Genomic DNA, 20,344 nt, shown 5'->3' on the forward strand with positions numbered 1-20,344 from the left:
AACCACTGGGATTGAGTGAATGGAGGGATGGGTGCTAAAGCCGGCGGGAAGAGCGGATCTGAGAGGTGGGGTGATGGGCGCCCGCGCCACGCCCCCGCCGCGGCGGCGAGTACAATCAGCCGCTGCGGCGAGTACATTCCGCCCAGCGAGGTGGAGCTCACGCCTGCGCAGTGAAGGACGGCGGCGCGGACGCGGCGGTGCATTGTGGGAGCCCCGCGCGGCGACTTGGTGCTGGTTGCAGCGGGGCGTGCCACGCGCTTAAACCTGGGCCCGGACGAGAGCGACCCCAGGGCCTGTACGCCGGTCCTGCCCGCAGTTAGCCCAAGACTCGGGGCCGAGAGGAAGCGCTAGAGCCCAGAGTTCTCCCTGGAGTTCGCTCCGCGCCGCCTGGAGGACGGATCTGCCCGGCCCGGCGACCGCCGCTCCCGCCCACCGCCCTGGAACCGCTGAAGGACGTCCACCTGGGCCTGGCCCCGCCCGGCCGCGGCGGCGGCCGCGCTCGCCTGGCCCTCCTCTCGGGCCATTACATTTACTATCATTACGGCTGCGACGGCGTGGACGACCGGGGCTGGGGCTGCGGCTACCGCACTCTGCAAACGCTGTGCTCGTGGCCAGAGGGCCGGCCGGCGGGCGTACCCGAACTGGCTGCAGTGCAGGCGGCCCTGGAGGACATGGGCGACAAGCCCCCCGGGTTCCGGGGCTCTCGGAGCTGGATCGGCTGTGTAGAGGCCAGCCTCTGCCTTGACCACTTCGGGGGTCCCCAAGGGCGCCTATGTCACGTGCCCCGTGGAGCAGGGCTTCAGGGGGAACTGGAGAGGCTTTATTCCCACTTCGCAGGGGGCGGGGGACCTGTAATGGTTGGAGGGGATGCGGATGCCCGGTCAAAGGCCTTGCTGGGAGTGTGCCTGGGGCCAGGCACGGAAGCCTACGTCCTGGTATTGGACCCTCACTGCTGGGGTGCCCCGAAAAACCCCAGTGAACTACAGGCTGCTGGGTGGGTGGGCTGGCGAGAGGTGAGCACAGCCTTTGACCCCAACTCCTTCTACAACCTGTGCTTGACCAGCTGTAACTCGGAAAAGCAGCTGCCCACCCTGGACTGAGGCTAAGGACCCAGAACTGAGCCTTCTCTAGCACCATACCCGTTGATCTAACCCATCTCAGAGGCAGAGGCTGCCTGATGTCAGACCCCCAGGAAGTCCCAGCAGAGCCTGGGATCTTTGGTGTCACTAAAGTGGCAAGGCCCAGCCAACCATGGCCCCAGCTAATTTTTGGGAGAATCTGGGGAAATATATTACATATATACATTAAGCCAGGAGTCACCACGCAAGTGCTTTTATTGGCAGTAGGGCTGAACGTACAAAAACTTCTCAGAGCTGGATGGGACAAGGCAGTCACAAGTATAGATGATACCAGGAGTGAGGAAACGTATATGACTCAAAAGAAATCCACATCATCTGGAGCATCCAGGTCACGGTATTCCACAATGGCCCGTGGGTCTCCACGGACCATCCTGTGAGATAAGAAAGAGGTAAGATGGAGTGAGATTTGAGGGTCCCTGAAAGGGAGTGTGAAGAGGGCCAAGAAAATTTAGACATCTTAGCCCAGTCTCACCTGTTTCGGGGTTTCCCAGGATAACCTCCCTGGCCTCGGAAGGCATCATAGTTCCCTCGGCCAGCACCATAGGGAGCATGGGGGTATGGAGGCCCTCCTGTGGGGACTGCAGGGCGAACAGCACCAGCTATGAACAAGATCAGTGTTGAGTTGAAAAGCTGTGACCTCAACTACATCCTAGCTAAGTTTTCTTTCTCCCAGCCCCAGTCCAGGTCCTTTCAACTCCCTCTTACACTTACCTCCATAGCCCAAGATGGGGGGCCGGGGCTGACCATAGGGCATCAGGCCCTGGGGAGTCTGGTGTGGGTAGGGGAGTCCCGGGGTCAGACCTGGGGGGAGTACAATACGGACAGGGACATGAATTACTGCGGCGGGGGGGGGGGGGGGCAGTGGCGGGAGATGGACAGCTGGCGTTTTAGCAATATGGCCTGAGAGTGGGGTAGAAACTTCTCAGGATACAAGTTAAAGAGAACCAGGAGGGGCTTCCGTGGTGGTGCAGTGGTTAAGAATCCGCCTGCCAATGCAGGGGACACGGGTTCGAGCCCTGGTCCTGGAAGATCCCACATGCCGTGGAGCAACTAAGCCCGTGCGCCACCAACTACTGAGCCTCCGCTCTATAGAGCTCGCAAGCCACAACTACTGAAGCCCGCGTGCCTAGAGCCCATGCTTCACAACAAAAGAAGCCACCGCAGTGAATGAGAAGCCCGCGCACCGCAACGAAGAGTAGCCCCAGCTCACCACAACTAGAGAAAGCCCGCGCACAGCAACGAAGACCCAACAGGGCCAAAAATAAATACATAAATAAAACCAGAAGTCTCTCAACAGTCAAGGGAGAGGGAATGGGGCAGACCCTCATGGATCGTATCTTACTCTGGGCAGGGCCAGGTGGCTGAGCTGGCTTGATCTCAGGCAGAGCTGGTCGCTTGGCATCAGTGAGAAAGTTGTTAAAAAATGCTACCTCCTTCTTCACTTCCTCAATTTTCTCTGCATGCTTGTTGAAGATATGTTTGCGGACAAACTCAGGGCCCTGGGTGAACAGAGGAGGGGGTGAGAACTGAGTCAGCAATGAGGGTTCCCTAGCTCCCCAGACCCAACCTGCAAGGACACTCAACCTCCCCTCCGTCTCATCCCAATGAGCAGTTCCTCCCCAGGCTCTGAGGAGGCTTCCCGGCTGAACCCTCTCCTCCCACAGTCCTAACACACAAATGTCTAACATCCCAGACCTTGAATTTCTTGCCACTGAGAGGGCACAGCCACTTATCCTTGCCCAGTTCCTGGGTGTTGGAGGTCACAAACTTTTCCACTTCCTGCTCAGGGTCTTTGCGACCCATCTTCTGGGCCTCTTCCTCTGAAAGAGATTCCCGCACGCTCAGCAGCGGAGTCAGCTTCTCCTCAAATGTCTTCTGCCATTCTAGCACTGTGGTTTTGGAACAGACGGAGAGCAGGTTGGAGAAGGGAGCCCAGAGGCGGCGATTAGAGGAGAGGGTGGCAGAGCATTGCTACCAGAGCAGAACTAAGGCCAGAGGCAGCTGGGAGAGAGGGAAACCAGGAGTGGGAAAGCTGGGAGCTCACCTTCTCCATGACTGATGCGGTTGGGCGGCATGGGCCCCCGAACATGGATGATGCCACAGCGGTTGGGCATCTCATCCTCATTGGGGTACTCGCACGTGTTATAATAATCCAGGGAATGCACGATGCGCAAATAAAGGAGGAGTTTGTCCAAAACCTAAGAGAAATGAGAAGCTGTGAGTTCCCCATACACTTGCCCCTCTACCGCCCCGAACCAGGCTCTCCCACGCCCCACACTCTGCACCCACTGGCACCTTGATCAGCTTCTCATCCCGCTCCACGTTGATCTCTGCTGGGTTCCCTTCCTTAGGAGGCTCCTCAGGAGGGGCCCCCCCACTGCTCCCCAGCAGCTCCTCCTCCTCAGCACTCACTTCCTCAATCAGGTAGTCAGTGATATTCTTCAAGATGGGGTTCTGCGAGGGCAGACGCTGGTAGGGTGAGAGAGGTGGAGCAGACAAAACTCCTCAGGGTAGCCTAGGAACCTTCTCATTTGAAAAGGCGATGTGGGGCAGAAGGGAGTTCAGGGCTCAGCTGGGCCGTTACATTTGCCTCATTATTTGTCTTAATTTGTGTATGTGTTCTGCCCTAGCCGATAAATGATCACTAATACCAATCTGTTTTGTTGGAAGCTGGAGATGCTGCCCAGGAGGAGAGGGGCAAAGACGGGGGTGGGTACAGGGGGGTCAATGCTACAGATCAGGTAAGGCCAGAGGTGCCCACAGCAGATGAGGGGGAACCAGCGGCTTTTTAACAAGTTCCACGCGGAGTCACTAACCGTTGGCAGAGGAGGCGTCCCAGGCTCCGAGGCCCAGAGCTGGGTCCTGTCGTCCAGCGTGTGGATCAGCTTGGCCGCCAGCTTGATGTCGTTGCGCACTATCTGCTTGTGCTGGGTGATGCCGTTGATGTTGCGGACGCGACGGGTCAGGTCTCTGTTCACACCAGGGCTCAGCTCACACTCCCGGAGCTGCAGGGAACAGAAGGCTCACCAACACTTGCCCAAGAAGAGCCACTCAAAGACTGGCCCGACCGAGCGCGCTAGCGATTAGACTGAGCTCCCTAAGGACAGGGAGCAGGGGTGTCTTGTTCACAGGAACAGTCTCAGAGCCAAACCCAGAGACAACTGCACACAATTCACGTGAGCAGACTCAATGGATGAAATAAGGAGCAGACGAATGAAGCCATCAATGAACAAAGGAATCAGAGACTGTGGGGAGCGTGGGGAGCCCCACCTGCTCTTCCTCAACAGTCCCACTCCCAGGACTCACTCGGATATTCTGCAGGTTCCAGCAGATCTCTTTAATGTTAACGCTGCGGTCAAAGGTCACCCAGCCACGACGGAAAAACCTAAACAAGAAAATGTCAGCATAATCCTGGGAGGGAGGTGATGTTGTCCACCAATCTTTCCCTGCACCTTTTCCCCAAGGTATCCAGGGTCACACCTCCCTCCATTCCTTACCTCCTCTCGGGCTGGGGCTCCGATAACGCCACACGCATAAAGCCGGGATATCTTTTACAAAGCTGGAAAAGCAGAGAAACAGAAGCCCCACTTTGTGATTCAAGGATTCACTTCTTCCTCCAATCCCCATGTCCTCAGAACCCTGGGGAACTGCCTTTTCATCTTTCCTTGGACTAGGAAGAAACAATTAAGGGCTTAAGAATAACAGCACTTGAAAGCAAACCATGCAACCAGGGCCAGCCTCTTTGAAGGGCGTGGGCCCATGGGAAGGGGGCCTCCCCATCAGAGAAACAGAGATGTAGGTCAGAAGCAGTGCCAGGTTATCTTCTCGCTGTCGCCCCCACATGAAGGAATGGAGCCTGGGCGTCATCCCTGCCCCCAGTACCATTCTTCCCCACTCACAGAAATGATCTCAGCCCGGGAGATGTTGGGCGCAATGTTGCGCATGAAGAGAGAGCAAGTCTTATGCAGCGGTCGGGGTTTACATTCCAGCCCAGGAGCGTCCTTAGGCTTCTCCCTCTCTTCTTCCTTGGGCTTCTCCTTTTCCTTGAGTGCTTCCTCTATGCAGGAAGTGGTGGGAGTTGGTGAAAATTTATTGTCAATTGAGGAGGAGAGGATAGAGAAGCTGTCAAACCTCCCCGCACCAGTCCCCCCCAAAAGGCCACCCTCCCATCAATGTCACCAACCTCCCGCCACACCGTTCAGTGTGAAGAGACTGGACTAGAAGCGAAGAAAATAAAACCTACCAGCCTCGTCCTTCTCCTCCTCGGCCTGGCCGCTCTCCGACTCTGACTCCGACTCGGACACACTGCCTTCGTCAAAGCTGTCATCACCGCTATGCTTCCTATTCCGCTTCTTGCTGCTCTGTAAGAGCCACAGCAAGGGGAGATGAGTCAGGTACCAGGACCCAGCCCCGACACTGACCCTGGGCAAGGGAGAGCCTACCTTTTTGGCTTCTTTCTCAGAGTCTTCTTTCTTCTCTTCCTTGTCCCCGTCACCCTCGGATTTCTTAGTTTTGTCATCACTAGAACTGTCGTTTTCAGCCTACAGGTAGAGACAAATCACCAGGGATGTTGGTCTCCCCATCAGCCTTTGTCAGAGGGCCCCACCCACCCTCCACAGCTGAGCCCACAAGTTCGCCTCTCCCCCACCCGAGACACAACCCCCGAAACAGCTCCATTCTCCTCCCCAGGCCGCACAGGCAGCACCCAGAAGCCCCAGCACTCAGACCTGTTTGCCATCTTCTTTCTTGTCATCCTTCTCATTGGCCTTGCGTTCTCCATCCCCCAGGCCTGGTCCAACCCGGCCTTCCTCTTTCTTGCTGGGCTCCCCAGGCTTTCCTGCCTGTTCCTCCTCCTCCTCCTGCTCCAGGATGCGTAGATCATTCTCTGTACCTCCTTCCATCTTAATCACAGCTACCAACAAAGGGAGCAGAGGTCACCATCCAAGGGCCCTGGCCTCCAGCCTCTGGCTTTCTGTCCATCTATTTCCATTTTCAACCAAGACCTTGGTCACCAGACAATCCCACCCCTCCCAATCCACCCACCTGCATCCAGCATCTTGACAATGGCATCAGCTTTGTCTATGTCCAGCAGAAGATTATCAAACCAGCCGCTCTCCATGAGGGACAGGAATACCCTTAGTCGGTTTTGCAGGGCCCCCCGGGCCTCCTGCCGACGCTTCCCCACCTCATCTGGGTGGTACTTAGACCGAAACCTGGGAAGGAAGTGGGGAGGGAAGAGGCCAAACAGTCACTGGAGGCCAGAGCCAGGACATGGGGAGGGGCCCAGGAAAATCAGGGGAAAGCCCCCATCCTCTCACACCCACAAAAGATCATAAAAGCAGAGACGAGGGGAGAGGGGTGCACTAGAACCACCCAATCCCCCCAAAAGGAACCAGAGGTTATGCTCTGAGAAGATCTAGGGAAGAGCCAGGAGCTAAGAGCTCTGGATTTGGAAAGAGCATGGCTACAGGGGGAGCCAGGGCTGGAGGCAGACTGACTGCCCTGCGTATCTGGGAAACACAAATTTTAAAAAGTGTAGTTTCCCAAAGCTTCCCAGAGGAACGCTAAGGAAATAGTAGTCCCCAAAGAGCCTCCCTCTCCTTGCCAACCCCAAACTAGAGTCATTAAAAGGACAGCTCCCACCAGCTCCCTCCATCCCTTGGTGGAAGACAGGGAAACCTGAAATCACCAGAAAGGAAAAGCCAAAAAAAGGCAGGATACCTTTCTCCACCCTTGGGAAGATAAGCAGATGGTGAAGGGACAGGGAAAGACCAAAGGGAGAAACTGAAGAGCCCTTATAACCTCAGGTACTGCCCACAGGGATCGAGAGAGGACGGGGAGGGGGCTAGGGTAGATCATGAAAAAGGAAACACTTAAATTAGGACCCTGGGAAGGGGGGCAGGAGTGGGGGGGGAGGGACAGAAGAAATTAGGATATGCAAAAAAGAAAGGGGAAAGTGACAGAAAGTCCCAGAAGTCAAAAACAAAAAGGAAAACTAAAGACCAAACAGACTAGGGGGAGGAAAAAAAAAAAAAACAGTAGAAAGAAGCGTTAGGCAGGAGCAAGAACAAGGACGGAGAAAGAATGAAAGGTTCACGAGGAAGTGAGACAAAGACACAGCTTAAGAAGAAAGAGGAGACAGTGACAGAACAGAACCACAAGTTGAGCGTAAGAGGAAAGGAAAGCCGCAGGCGTCACCTCCAGGATCTTTACCTTGGCCGCTTGGTCAAACAGAGCTCAAGATTTAACTAGCCGCGCCCAGGGCCCATGCTGGCTGGTGGGCCACCGGCTGGCTCCTGGCTGGGGCGCCCGGCCCGGATGCCCCACCCCCGCGGGACTCCGCGGTGGCGGCCCTGACTGACTAGCTGCCTGAGCAATCACATTCAGCTAAACCGCTGCATTGTGCACAGCAGTGCCCTGCCTGTCTGCCTGGCCGGGGCAGCGCCGTCAGCCCAGGGGGCTCATGTATGGGCTGGGTATGGTGGGGGTGGAGGTGGGTTTGCTCCGAGCTCCGTCGATGAGCGGGTGTAGTTCCCAGTTCTGGCTCTTTTCAAGGAGGAGGAGCAGAAAGAGGATGAGGAGGAGGAGGAGCAGGAAGGGGGGAAAAGATGGTTGATTAAAATTAAAACATCCACAAAAGGAAAAAAATCAAAATTCTTTTTCTGTCAAACGACACTGAGATCTTTGCTTTTCTTGTCTGGATTCACTCGTTGCTTTTGGGAGGATGCCACAGCCACACAGGGTCCCGGCGATCAGGGATGACAATGACCCAGTATCAGCGAGTGGGAAGCAGTCTGTCTGCTGCCCCAGGGGAACAGGCGGCTCTGGCCAGCTGCCTGGAGGCGTCTCACTCGCTGAGGACGGTGGGGAAGGGAGATGGGGTGGGGACCGTGGCGGACGTGGAAGTGAGGAGGAGAACCCATCAGCCAGTGCTGTGACGCTTCCCATCCCCCACCCCCAGGAAGTTCTGGATTGGGGAAAATGGGAAGAGGACAGGGCTGCAGGCTCCACTGGCGGGGCCAGGGGAAACATGCCAGGGAAAAGATAGCAGGAGAGGAGGGGCACTCACCACTCCTCATCTTTATGAGCCAGGAAGAAATCCTGCATCTGCTGCCTCCGGAAATCCAGCTTGTAGTCGTTATAGCGCTTAACTGCCTCTGTCTCATCCACAGAGTCATCCAAAGACAGGAGAAACTCCTTGAAGGTCTTCATCACAGGTGGCGGCACACCCAAGTCGATCTCTGCTATGCTGCCCAGCCTGAGGGGGGGCCCGGTCAGGAAGTCTTGGTTGTGGGGGAAGAGGGTGGGGGGATGGCGGGCCGAGGTAGCCAGCTGCCCCCTTCCTTCGCCCACCAGGGACATGACCCCAGGCGCCAGCTGCGGCCACCCCCACGGGCACGCCAGTGTGCCTGACCCACTTCTCCTGGCTCCAGCCGTGGTCTTCAGCAGCCCCGATCCATCCCCCAGGCCTACCGACTCCCTTCTCGCGAGAACCCCAGAACCGCAGGTCTTTACCTGGCCTGGATCGGCAGAACATGGTGCTGCATGATGTGGACGTCTGGATGGCCCCAGGGCTGAGGGGGGCCGTAGGCTGGGCCCCCACCCCCCCCAGCATAGGGCATCTCATAGCCACTGTGGTATGGGTCAGAGCTGTGCTCATCCCTGAGGGTGGGGGACACAAAAGTCAGACAGAGAAGGCCATCATGTCTCCTGAGCACAAAGGCAGATGGGACAGAGGGAGGGGCACACCTGCAATGTGGTCTCTCACCCAGGGGTTTAGAGGAACCAAAAAAGATGGGTTTATGGGAATTTTGAGAAAAGGAAATGACCAAGAAAGTTCTCAGCAGAAGTGAGGGAAGACAGCTGAGGCCCAGGTAGAACTGAGGCTGAGGAGAGAAGACAGAGAAACCGTGGCCATCTCACCAGTCTCGCCTCATGCGCTTCTGCGGGGGGCTGAGCTCGTGTCGGGGAGGGGAGAAGCGCTCTCGCCGATTCCTGTCATAGTCACGATATTCACCCCGACTGCGGCGCTCCCGGCCACGGTCCCACTCTCTGGAGATAAGAACAAGTAGCAGTAAATAAGACACAGTTGGATATCCCAAGATCACACTCTTGGACAGGCCCTTCCCATCGTATCTGAGACACGAGACTAAAAGCCTGAAATTATAAAACTTCCCTCTAAGAGGAAAAAACCTCTTGTCTACTTCCATCACTTCAACCATTACCCACAAACTGATGGCCTGCCAACTCCTCCAGCCTGGCCTTCTTCCTGAGCTTCAGACCAACATCAACAACCCCTCCCAGACGGCCACTGTCACCTCAAAATCAACATGTCAGAATCGAGCCTATTACTTCTATCACTATGGGCCCAAACTTGCTTCCCCCCTCCTGTTTCCCACTCTCAGTTGCACCAACATTATCGCCAGGTATCCAGTTATCAAGTGTCACGCTCACCACTAATTTGTTACTGGCTTGTTAATCCTCTGCCTCAAATCCTATGAAAGCTGTCCTTTTCCATGCCATCCCCACAAACTCTGCCCTGGTCCATGTGCCCTGGTCCTGGCCATTTCTCCTTTAAGTGCAGCCTTGGTTTGTCTTCCCTACCTCTGGTCTCTCCCCTTCCTCCACTCCAAGGTCAAAATGATCTTTCTCAAACACAAATCCAACCATGCCATGCCCTTGCTTAAATGCCAGTACAAAATACTATTCAAAACCTTGGTTCCGGGCTTCCCTGGTGGCGCAGTGGTTAAGAATCCCCCTGCCAATGCAGGGGACAGGGGTTCGAGCCCTGGTCCAGGAAGATCCCACATGCCGCGGAGCAACTAAGCCCATGCGCCACAACTACTGAGCCTGCGTTCTAGAGCCGGCGAGCCACAACTACTGAAGCCCGTGTGCCTAGAGCCCGTGCTCTGCAACAAGAGAAGCCACCGCAATGAGAAGCCTGCGCAACGCAATGAAGAGTAGCCCCCGCTCGCCGCAACTAGAGAAGCCCACATGTAGCAACGAAGACCCAACGCAGCCAAAAATAAATAAATAAAATTTATTTAAAAAAAAAAAACCAACCCTTGGTTCCTGGCTGTCATTCCAGGTTCTCTACCAGTTACCAGCCAACCCCATCTCCATCTTAACAAAATAAAAAAGAAAATCCTCTGCTATAACCCAGTGGTTTTCAAACTTTTCAGTCTTGGGACCCCCTTACACTCTTAAAAATTATTGAAGATTGAAAGAGCTTTTGCTTATGTGGCTTAGATCTATCAATACTTAACTGTATTCATAATTAGAACAAAAGAAAAATCTAATAATTTTGAAGTTATATAATAACATAAACTACACATTTATATATTTTTATAAAAAATAGCTATTTTACAAAAAAATTTTAATGAGAAAAGTTGCATCATTACTTCATTTACAAATCTTTTCAAGGTCTGGCTTAATAGAGGCAGCTGGATTCTCATAGTATATACTTCTCCATTCAACCTATTATGATACGCTGTTTGGTTGAAAAATATGAAGATCTGGCCTCACAGTGATATGTAGTTGGAAAAGGGAACACTTTAATAACCTTTTCAGATAGCTGGGGATATTCTTTGTTTTTGATACTACCCAAAACTTGGCAAGAGATAGCTTCTTAAAGGCTAGCTGCAATGTTGAATCTGAAACTAAATCAATGAACATTTTGTACTCTGCTACATTAAAATTCATTATTCTACCTTGCTCTTTGAAAAGATCTTCACACATCTCATTACACAGTATCAAAATATCATAATCATTAGTATCACTCCCTATCTCACCAGAAAAGTCTTTTAAAGTAATGGGAAGCTGTCAAGCTGACATTGGTAGATACAAGTTTTCCAAAATTTTAGTTTACACTGGAAAGTTCCACTTCCTCACTGGGAACAAAACTGACAATTTTCCTTAAAGTAACAAGTTCTCTTAGCTTTTTTCAAAATGTCTACCAAATACCCAGATATGAATAAGCACTGTTTGATAGCCTTTCATTCAGGTAACAAACCTGAAGGGGGCGGCGGGGGGGGGGAGATGAGGACTGTTAGTTCAGCTCACAACTCAATCCCACAAATGCTCCTCCTCAAGATAACCACCATACTATATGCAGAAGTGCTTTATGCATACTTCCTATCATCACGTGTATTACAAACCATATAGTCGGCCTTCCCTGGTGGCGCAGTGGTTAAGAACCCGCCTGCCAATGCAGGGGACACGGGTTCGAGCCCTGGTCCGGGATGATCCCACATGCCGCGGAGTAACTAAGCCCGTGCGCCACAACTACTGAGCCTGCGCTCTAGAGCCCTCGAGCCACAACTACTGAGCCCACACACCACAACTACTGAAGCCTGCACACCTTGAGCCCGTGCTCCGCAACAAGAGAAGCCACCACAATTAGAAGCACGCGCACCGCAACAAAGAGTAGCCCCCGCTCTCCGCGACTAGAGAAAGCCCACAAGCAGCGGCGAAGACCCAATGCAGCCAAAAATAAATAAATTTTTTTTTAAAAAACCATATAGTCAAGAATCCAATTTAATAAAGTTTAAAATTTTTATTGCTTCATCAATGACATGAAGTGAAACTTTTTTTTTTAACTGTTTGGTGCCACTGCCTTGATTTGTGCTAAGGCACCAGCAGTTTTACCCACCACTGCTATAGTACCAAATGTCAATACAGTGAAAACAACAATACTATCTACCTTAATATTACTATAAAAATAGTTGTAAGCTAATAACAAATGCTGGAGAGGGTGTGGAGAAAAGGGGACCCTCCTACACTGTTGGTGGGAATGTAAGTTGGCACAGCCACTATGGAAAACAGTATGGAGAGTCCTCAAAAAACTAAAAATAGAGTTGCCATATGATGGAGCAATCCCACTCCTGGGCATGTATCTGGACAAAACTGTAATTCAAAAAGATACATGCACTCCTATGTTCATAGCAGCACTATTCACAGTAGCCAAGGCATGGAAACCACTTAAATGTCCACTGACAAATGAATGAATAAACAAGATGTGGTAAATATATGCAATGGAATACTACTTAGCCATAAAAAAGAATGAGATAATGCCATTTGTAGCAACATGGATGGACCTAGAGATTATCATACTAAGTCAAGTAAGTCAGAAAGAGAAAGACAAATACCATATGATATCACTTATACGTGGAATCTAAACTATGACACAACTGAACTGTTATGAAACAGAAACAGACTCATAGAGAAGAGACTTGTGGTTGCCGGGGGGTGGGGAGGAATGGGGTGGGAGTTTGGCTTAGCAGATGCAAACTATTATCTATAGAATGGATAAACAACAAGGTCCTACTGTATAGCACAGGGAACTATATTCAGTATTCTGTGATACACCATAATGAAAAAGAATTTTTGAAAAATAATAAAAATTAAAAAGAAAATAAAAAATAGTCGTAAGCTTAGGGGCTTCCCTGGTGGCGCAGTGGTTACGAATCCGCCTGCCAATTCAGGGGACATGGGTTTGAGCCCTGGTCCGAGAAGATCCCACGTGCTGCGGAGCAACTAAGCCCGTGCGCCACAACTACTGAGCCTGTGCTCCAGAGCCCGCGAGGCACAACTCCTGAAGCCCGGGCGCCTAGAGCCCGTGCTCTGCAACAAGAGAAGTCACCGCCAATGAGAAGCCTGCGCACCGCAACCAAGAGTAGCCCCCGCTCGCCGCAACTAGAGAAAGCCCGCGCGCAACAACAAAGACCCAATGCAGCCAAAAATAAATAAAATAAATTAAAAAAAAAAAATAGTTGTAAGCTCAAAGACCTCTTAGGGATTTTGAGAACCACTACTCTAAAAAAACTAGAACATATGCTTTTTTCTGTGCACAACATTATGCCCCCAACTCCAAGGTGCACACTCCACCTGTGTCTGAGGAATCCCCACTCAGCTTTCCAAGCCTTGCTAGGTGTCCCTTTCCTGTCACTCTCCCCTACACCACCTCCACCACTTGTCCCCTCCCTCAGATCTGTTACCTCAACATTTCACATCTTCATCATGACCTCTCATATATACTCATTTGCAAAATACACCCAAGGCCATTTTGCCCCCCACTCCAAGCCCCAGACTGTAAACTCCTTAAGGGCAATAACTATACCTTAGCCAGCTTCAGAATTAAGAACACCTTTGGTTGTCGTCTTTCTTAGAAGATACTAAACAAAACAAAGTGCCACATAAAGTCTCCACAGTGAAGAGATATACTGACTGAACGATTTACTGAACTCACTTTTCAAAACAACACTGAATGAATAAATGCTATTGCAATAAGCCACCTCAAACTCTTTTTTTCCTGATAACCTGTTTCCAAATCAAGCCTGCGCCATCAGCTCACCGATTAGATATTTGTGATGTCCCTTAGATAAAAGTCTTCCACAGTTCCTTTAAATAGCAGCTGTTTCTCTTTTTTTTAATAAATTTATTTATTTATTTATTTATTTAATTTTTGGGTCTTTGTGGCTACGCGCAGGCTTTCTTTAGTTGCATTGCGCAGGCTTCTCATTACGGTGGCTTCTCTTGTTGCGGAGCATGGGTTCTAGGTGCTCGGGCTTCAGTAGTTGCAGCACGCGGGCTCAGTAGTTATGGCTCGCGGCCTCTAGAGCGCAGGCTCAGTAGTTGTGGTGCACGGGCTTAGTTGCTCCTCGGCATGTGGGATCTTCCTGGACCGGGGTTTGAACCCATGTCCCCTGCATTGGCAGGCGGATTCCCAACCACTGGGTCACCAGGGAAGCCCTTATCAGTTGTTTCTTAACAGAAACACCTCAACCATAATTAACTCAAAAACATCCCAAAAAGCTAATCACCAGCTGAGTCAAACCTAATCAATTAACCCAACCATCACTATTCAAAGAACTCTTTCAGTTTTTAGGCTAGACAATTACAAGAAATTTACATATCCTGCTAGGGAACTGGTCTGACAAACGTCTCCAGTCAAGTCAATTCTGTAATATTACTTTTTTTGAATCAACATTTTTGGGGTATAATTTACAAACAATAAAACACACACCCAAACACTCGTTTTTCATACTCAAACTCTTACCTCTATTGCTTTGATCTGCTAGACATTTCAAAAATCAAGCCACAGCTAGCTCCTTGGCCAAGAGCAAATAGGCTGAACCACATGAAACGGTCAAGTATGAGCGATTTCATATGGTTCGCTCTAATAAAACCTTAAGGGAACTGCAACGAGACTTGAATGCAAGAGAATAAGACGGGGGACGAAATTAAGAAAAAGCAGTGTCTTACCGATCATTCCAATCATCCCCTCGACGTCTTTCATCTCTTTCCCGGGAACGGTCATAGTCGCTGCGCTCTCGTCTAAACTTGTCCCTGCGCCTTCGATCATACTCGTCATCACTGTCACCCATGGCGCGGAAAGAAGGGGCCTGGAGCCCGGACAGGGATAATCGGGGTGTTGAACAATGACGACAGGAGCAAAGGATTCCCCCCCACACCTTGGAGCAGGACGCCCGCCTCCCTACGCAAAGGCCAACCTTCCGCTGTCCCCGCCATCCTAAGCCCTCGGCCCCGGCAGCTGTTGGGCTCCGACTCTCCACTCGCCCCCAGGGGCCTCCACGCCCACCTCCCCGCCCACTCGCAGGCCCCTGTCCCAGCTGCCCGCCCCAGCCCCGCTCTCCAGGCCCCTCCCCTCCCCCACCAGGGAGCGGTCGCGGCCGTTCGTCTCGCGCTCAGGCCAGCAGATTCTCCCGGTGACCTGGGCCCGCCCCTTGCCTCGGGCGCGCGACGGGGACTGCGAGTGTGAGAGGGAGACACGGCGCTCTCAGCGACGGGGCCGAGTAGACGCGAAGAAAGTGGGACAGCAGAGGATGGACGGTCGGCGCGCGCCGCCCTAGCCGCGCCTGCGTCACCCGCAGAACGGCGCCTCTGCTCACAAACTACAACCCGCGGTGCGTGATCTGGAACCAACTCAAAGAGGGAAAGGCGGGGAGTACCGGGGGCTGATGGGAAGGGGCGGGGACCCGGAAGTCTCGCGCGCTTTCCAGGACGAGAACTGCGGGCGAGAGGAACTACGGGAGCAGAGCGGGACCAAGCGTAGCCTCGGGAGGGCGATAGAACCCTCTGGGCGTGAGGGAAAGGTTCCTCCCGCCGAGGTCGAAGATCGCGCTTTCCCGGATGTGCCCGGGGTCTGAAACAGTTCGCGTCCAGCCGCTTTCTCCCCAACTTTGATCACGGAGCCTCCGGACCTCATCGGGGGTGGTTCCCCCCTCTCCTTGCGCAGGGCATGGGTTTGGGGAGTGCGGGCGCTTAGCGGATACGGCAACCATTTTAAAGCATTTTCTACCATTTTGTGGTCCCATCAGAGAACCAGCCTTTGTTGGTGCCTCAGCACGTGCTACCTGCAAAATCCATTGTTCCTGCTCTTCTTCCAGAAAGGCACCCCATCTTTAAGCAAAAGTGGCAAACCCCAACCAGTACTTTGATGAGATCGTTTATAGGTTTAGGGCCTGACCACCAAGCAGGATCTGGGTTGCCCCAGATTAAATGCACCGCCCCCCCACTTGTTCAGTGAGTTGAGTGTGAAGACTTGTTTAGAATAGGAAATGCTGCCTCCCTTGCACGTGCTGCAGCCTTGCTCCCAGCGCTGAGAGGAGGGGTGTCTTTACAGAAACCACATTAAAAAGAGTCAGTGGAGTTGCAAAAAAACTGGCCCAGGACTAAGAAGACCCTTCTGAACTTGATTCTGCCATTTGGGAGCGATGTAACCTTAAGAAGTCACTTTTTTTTTTTTTTTTTTTTTTTTTTTTGGCCGTGCTGCTCAGCATGAGGGATCTTAGTTCCCCGACCAGGGATCAAACCTGTGCCCCCTGCAGTGGAAGCTCAGAGTCCTAACCACTGGACCACCAGGGAAGTCCCAGGAAGTCACTTCTTAGCCGAAAACGCAGGCAGTCACAACAACCGTGCTTGTGTTGTTCTGCTGTGAGACTCAGATGAGACAACAGACTTCGAAGTGTTTTACAAACTCGAGGGATTATTATTTCATGATTGGAGGAAGAGAAGACAGCATTTGGTGACAAAGTTATAAAGGTAGATGTTGGGGAGGGTGGTTGATGGGAAGGGAGAACACAGCAGGTGCTCCTGGGGAGACTCAGCAGTCGGTGGTGACGGTGGCTGAGAGCTCCTGGATGCGCCAGGCACTGCAAGCCTTGCACAAGATGTGCCCATCCAGCGGGTAGCAGCCCTGACACTCACCCTCAGAGGAGAGCAGCAGCCCACACTCCTGTTCGGAAAGAAGCAACAGCTTTCCATTAGGCCCGGACCCCTGAGTTCCTTCTCCCTCGTGCTCAGCACCCCAGACCCCAATAACCCTTTTTCCCTTGCCTAGGCCTCCTACCTCACACTTGTAACAGCCAATGTGAAAACTGCGATCCAGAGCTACGATTCGCACCGTCTCCTCCTGACCTGGCTCAGGCATGATGGCCCCACCACACACTGAGCATCTTGGGGCAAACTTCCTGGGGTGGAAGGGAACCAAGGAGGCTGTCAAGCCCCAGGGTTAGAGGGAACTAACAACGGAGCCCAGAGAAGGTGGGATGCAGGAGGGAACGGGAGAGGCCAGAGGTAGGTAGGGTCTTGGATCTTAGGGAAAGAGAGTGATTTTAACGAGAAGGAGGCATGGCCAGGGATGTGAAACAGGAGCAGCTGGTACCGGGATATGAAGGAGAGATGCGGAAGATGGGGAAGGCCAGGCCAGACATCCTGAGACAAAAGGTGGGGACCCCGCTGACCTGTGGAAGTCCTCAATGCAGTGGATCTGGCTGGTGGCATCCACAGTGAAAGGGATGCCGTCGAGGCCGCGGTGGCACACCACACAGGTGAAGCAGCCAGGGTGGTAGGCCTTCCCCATAGCCCGCAGAATCCGGTCCAGAATGGGCTGGGAGCACGTGGAGCACTTCTCCAGGGTGGCCTGTCGGGAAGGAGGGCAGGAAGGCCGGGGGCTGGGGAGACCCACGGCAGCCCTTCCAGGCATCCTGCCAGCCTACCCATCTGTGTCTGTAGCCCCCTGCATGTGATTCAGTGAAAGGTGGCCTTGAACAGATCTGAGTGCAAGCCCCAGCACTGCAGCTTCCTGGACAAATTATTTAACCTCTCTGAGCTTCAGTTTCCTTCAGTAGTAATATCTGCCTCACATACCCTTAAATCTAAAATAAATGCCTCGGGACTTCCCTGGTGGTCCAGTGGTTAAGAATCCGCCTTCCAATACAGGGGACACGGGTTCGATCCCTGGTCGGGGAACTAAGATCCCACATGCCGTGGGGCAACTAAGCCCATGCGCCACAACTACTGAGCTCACGCGCCTCAACTAGAGAGCCTGCGTGCCGCAAACTACAGAGCCCACGCGCCCTGGAGCCCGAGAGCCACAACTGGAGGAGAGAAAACCCGCGCGCCACAACGAAGAGCCCGTGTGCCGCAACGAAAGATCCCATGTGCCACAACTAAGACCCGATGCAGCCAAAAGAATCTTTAATTTAAAATAAAATAAATGCCTCACACGTATGAGGGAATATCGTCCTTCCTCTCCAGTAGCCAGTGTATTGCTACTTACTTCATTCATCTCCTCTTGTATATCAGTTTTAGTCCCCCCGCTTCAAGCCCTATTCCTCTTTGGGGCTCGGATATCAAGTTCCCATCTTGGACTGGAAACCACCCCCCTAAGCCCCAACCACTCACCACATAGCAGCTCTCACAATATGCCCTCCTCTCCACGGCGTAGAAATGCTGGCCCCGGAGCTGGGCCCGGCACGTAGAACACACAAAGCAGCCAACGTGAAAGACGCGGTCCAGGGCCACAACCCCGGCCCCATCCCCGACCACATCTTCTCCGCAGCCACCACACCGGCCTGGGGACACGGGGAGGGACAGGGTCAATCTGCACAGGCCGGGAAGCTGGATCCACAGGCCTTCTGACTCTCCAGCCCCACCTCCCCTTTCCCGCCCTGCCCAGGGTCAGCTCACCCACCGAAGTACTCCCCGCTGGGTGGGTGGTTCATGTCGTGCACCAGCTTCTTGGTCAGCCTCTCAAGCTCCTCCTCGGGAGGCTGGCTCAGGGGGACCTGGGAGGTGAGAATCAGGGGCTTGGCCCTACCTCTAGCTCCTGATGCTGTCACTGAGGGTGACCAGGCAATTCTACCCAGAGAGTTCATCGGAGAACATCCCAGCCCAGGGCCAGGGGTGCCCCTCCAGGAGCCAGTGTGCAGATCTAGGTCCCTCCCCTCCTTTATTTCCTGACCTGCCCCCACCCCCAGAGGATCCAGAGCTCCAGCGCCCCAGACCTCTGACAATCGGGACGTGAAACCCCACCCACACCCCACCCAGTCAGCATCCAGTTGTCTTTGAGGACCCCAAATCCCAGTGCCCGGGGGCTTACCTGGGACCCGTACCCGCCTCCTCTTCCTCCTGCAGAGCTGGAGACCCCAGCAGCCTCTTCTTTGCCCCCCGGCCCTGGCTCGCGGTGGCTCCTATAGCCAGCCCCCCAGACTTCACCTCGGCCTGGGAGAGGAAAGTGGGGCCCCGGGAGGGGCCCAGAGGCCTGAGAGGCCCCCCGCCTGGGGGGGCCACAGCCTCTCACTGGTTGTGCCACCTTCACTTGCACAGGGAAGGCAGGGCCGGCGGGGGTGCTGGCCGTAGCATAGGAGGCTGGAGTGGGGCCCCCATAGGGGGATGCTGGGAGCGGCGGGGGAGGAACACCCCCTCCATTCGGCTTCAGGGAGCCTGAGCCTGAGCGGTAGGCAGGGGGCTGAGGGGGCTCGTAAGCCTGGGGAGAAACGCAGACCAGAAGGAGTGAGCTGGGCCCATTCTAGGACACACATCTGTAGAACCCCCTACCCCATGTGGCACCCAGGCAAGCACTGGTTTTGACAAGGGGCCTCCCTCAAGTGGTTGACAACCTAGTGAGTCTTGGTGGCCCAGCTTCCTCCACGCTGGTGTGGGCATCACTCACACAGAGGGGGAGGGCGGGTGAGAATTCAGATTAGGGGCCAGGCTTGGGGGGGGAGGGGCAGGGGACAAGGACCGGAAGGGACAGGGGCAGGACAGGAGAGTCACCTGCCGGTCAGGCCGCCTTGGGGCGTGACCTCGACCCCCGTCCAACTCAGCCAGCATGCTGGTCAGGGAATCTATCTCAGCATCCAGACTTCCTGGGCGCAAGCCCCCCCTGTCTGCGGGGAGCCCCTGGGGATGGAGCAAAAGCAGGGAGAAAGCAAATCACACGGTCTCCTCTCCTGCCCTAAGCCCCCCCACCCCCCAATCCCCGTGCTCACCTGCGAGCGCTGGGGTGCTCCATGGCACCCCACCCAGGCCAGCCCCCGATCCTCCGGTCCCCCAGGGGCCTGGTAACACTGCTCAGATGGGAGGGGGCAAAAATTGACCCTGGGGTGGGGCTGGAGTGCTGGGTTGAGGGAAGAGAGAGCGAAGGTGGGGTTGGGGAAGGAGAGGGTGACACTTGTGGACGCCGCCGTCTTGGGTCCCTCTTCTCCCCTCCCCCACGCCCCCACCCCCGCACCTGGGGTCCGCGGATGGGGCAGGAGGCAGGGAGGGCCGCGAGGGGGCAGGGGCGGCGGGGTCCAGCCGGGCTTGGGAAGGGGCGGCAGTGGCGGGCTCAGCGGGAGGCAGGAGCCACAGGACAGAGGTGAGCGCTGGTGGCCCGGTGGCCTCCTCGGCCGCACTGGGCTGCCTTACCTGCTCCGTGGGCCGCCGGCGGCCCTGAGGCGCCTCGGGGGAGCCCTCTCCCCTGAGGGGCTCTGGCAGGCTCCGGCTGCTTCGGGGGAAGCCAGGTGGGCCCGGACATGGCCTGGAAAGGGGAACTCCAGACAGCGGTCAGGGCCCCACGGAGCCCCGGGCCTCTGACTTTGATCCCTTCTTCTGTCCCACACCTCGCTTGGGACTCCAGGAAAGAAACTTTTTCTGGCTTTTTTTTCCCCCTTCCTCCCTAATTTTGGGGACGGCCACGCCCCCGGTGACGTCACCGCATTCCTGGGGGAGGGTCACGTGGCCCCCTAGGCCCTAAACTGCCGTCCCTCCCCGAGTCGGGCCCCCTCCTGCGAGCAGGGAGGACTTTCCTCAGGAGCCTGAGTCTGGGGGCTGCGGGCAGCCTCCATCTCCCCCAGGCCCGGAGCCCCGGGTCCCGCATGTGGCCCCCTCGCCCCTGGGATGCTCCAGCGCCCCTCTTT

General features: G+C 54.4%; 3 protein-coding genes across 4 annotated transcripts; 1 reads left to right on the top strand and 2 right to left on the bottom strand.

Annotated features, from left to right (window-relative positions):
• The first annotated feature begins 244 nt into the window (after positions 1 to 244).
• Positions 245 to 1,537, top strand: UFSP1 (UFM1 specific peptidase 1 (inactive)). Its single transcript, XM_061210228.1, has one exon. It carries the CDS (start codon positions 672 to 674, stop codon positions 1,098 to 1,100), a length of 429 nt encoding a protein of 142 aa, XP_061066211.1. The 5' UTR covers positions 245 to 671; the 3' UTR covers positions 1,101 to 1,537.
• SRRT (serrate, RNA effector molecule) lies at positions 1,317 to 15,098 on the bottom strand. 2 transcript variants are annotated; one of them, XM_061210227.1, is made up of 20 exons: positions 14,815 to 15,098; positions 14,403 to 14,542; positions 9,063 to 9,191; positions 8,655 to 8,801; positions 8,209 to 8,397; positions 6,183 to 6,352; positions 5,867 to 6,051; positions 5,582 to 5,680; positions 5,383 to 5,500; positions 5,039 to 5,196; positions 4,637 to 4,698; positions 4,446 to 4,524; positions 3,956 to 4,144; positions 3,435 to 3,608; positions 3,184 to 3,337; positions 2,835 to 3,028; positions 2,482 to 2,638; positions 1,851 to 1,940; positions 1,612 to 1,738; positions 1,317 to 1,510 (listed from the first exon to the last, which is right to left on the bottom strand). In XM_061210227.1, the coding sequence occupies exons 2-20, from the start codon at positions 14,522 to 14,524 to the stop codon at positions 1,435 to 1,437; spliced, it is 2,619 nt and encodes an 872-aa protein (XP_061066210.1). In that variant the 5' UTR covers positions 14,525 to 14,542; positions 14,815 to 15,098; the 3' UTR covers positions 1,317 to 1,434. The 2 variants fall into 2 exon arrangements, with proteins under 2 accessions (XP_061066210.1, XP_061066209.1); XM_061210226.1 differs by having other exon boundaries at positions 1,851 to 1,952.
• Positions 15,099 to 16,126: 1,028 nt separating this feature from the next.
• On the bottom strand, positions 16,127 to 20,112 carry TRIP6 (thyroid hormone receptor interactor 6). The gene is made up of 9 exons (XM_061209290.1): positions 19,854 to 20,112; positions 19,436 to 19,563; positions 19,221 to 19,346; positions 18,544 to 18,930; positions 18,136 to 18,229; positions 17,847 to 18,016; positions 16,904 to 17,082; positions 16,510 to 16,630; positions 16,127 to 16,395 (listed from the first exon to the last, which is right to left on the bottom strand). The coding sequence occupies exons 1-9, from the start codon at positions 19,960 to 19,962 to the stop codon at positions 16,264 to 16,266; spliced, it is 1,446 nt and encodes a 481-aa protein (XP_061065273.1). The 5' UTR covers positions 19,963 to 20,112; the 3' UTR covers positions 16,127 to 16,263.
• Positions 20,113 to 20,344: the final 232 nt, after the last annotated feature.

Source organism: Eubalaena glacialis, chromosome 13 (genome assembly GCF_028564815.1).
Source record: "Eubalaena glacialis isolate mEubGla1 chromosome 13, mEubGla1.1.hap2.+ XY, whole genome shotgun sequence".
Classification (NCBI taxonomy): Eukaryota; Metazoa; Chordata; class Mammalia; order Artiodactyla; family Balaenidae; genus Eubalaena; species Eubalaena glacialis.

Excerpts from the sequence above, each read along its gene's own strand:
- UFSP1 (XM_061210228.1), top strand. The coding sequence starts at position 672 with ATGGGCGACAAGCCCCCCGGGTTCCGGGGCTCTCGGAGCTGGATCGGC.
- SRRT (XM_061210226.1), bottom strand. The coding sequence starts at position 14,524 with ATGGGTGACAGTGATGACGAGTATGATCGAAGGCGCAGGGACAAGTTT. Across the intron at positions 6,052-6,182 it reads TGTCAAGATGCTGGATGCAG|CTGTGATTAAGATGGAAGGA; the intron begins GTGGGTGGATTG and ends CTTTGTTGGTAG. Across the intron at positions 5,681-5,866 it reads AGAAAGAAGATGGCAAACAG|GCTGAAAACGACAGTTCTAG; the intron begins GTCTGAGTGCTG and ends CTCTACCTGTAG.
- TRIP6 (XM_061209290.1), bottom strand. The coding sequence starts at position 19,962 with ATGTCCGGGCCCACCTGGCTTCCCCCGAAGCAGCCGGAGCCTGCCAGA. Across the intron at positions 19,347-19,435 it reads GAGCACCCCAGCGCTCGCAG|GGGCTCCCCGCAGACAGGGG; the intron begins GTGAGCACGGGG and ends CTCCATCCCCAG. Across the intron at positions 18,931-19,220 it reads CAAGGCGGCCTGACCGGCAG|GCTTACGAGCCCCCTCAGCC; the intron begins GTGACTCTCCTG and ends GTTTCTCCCCAG.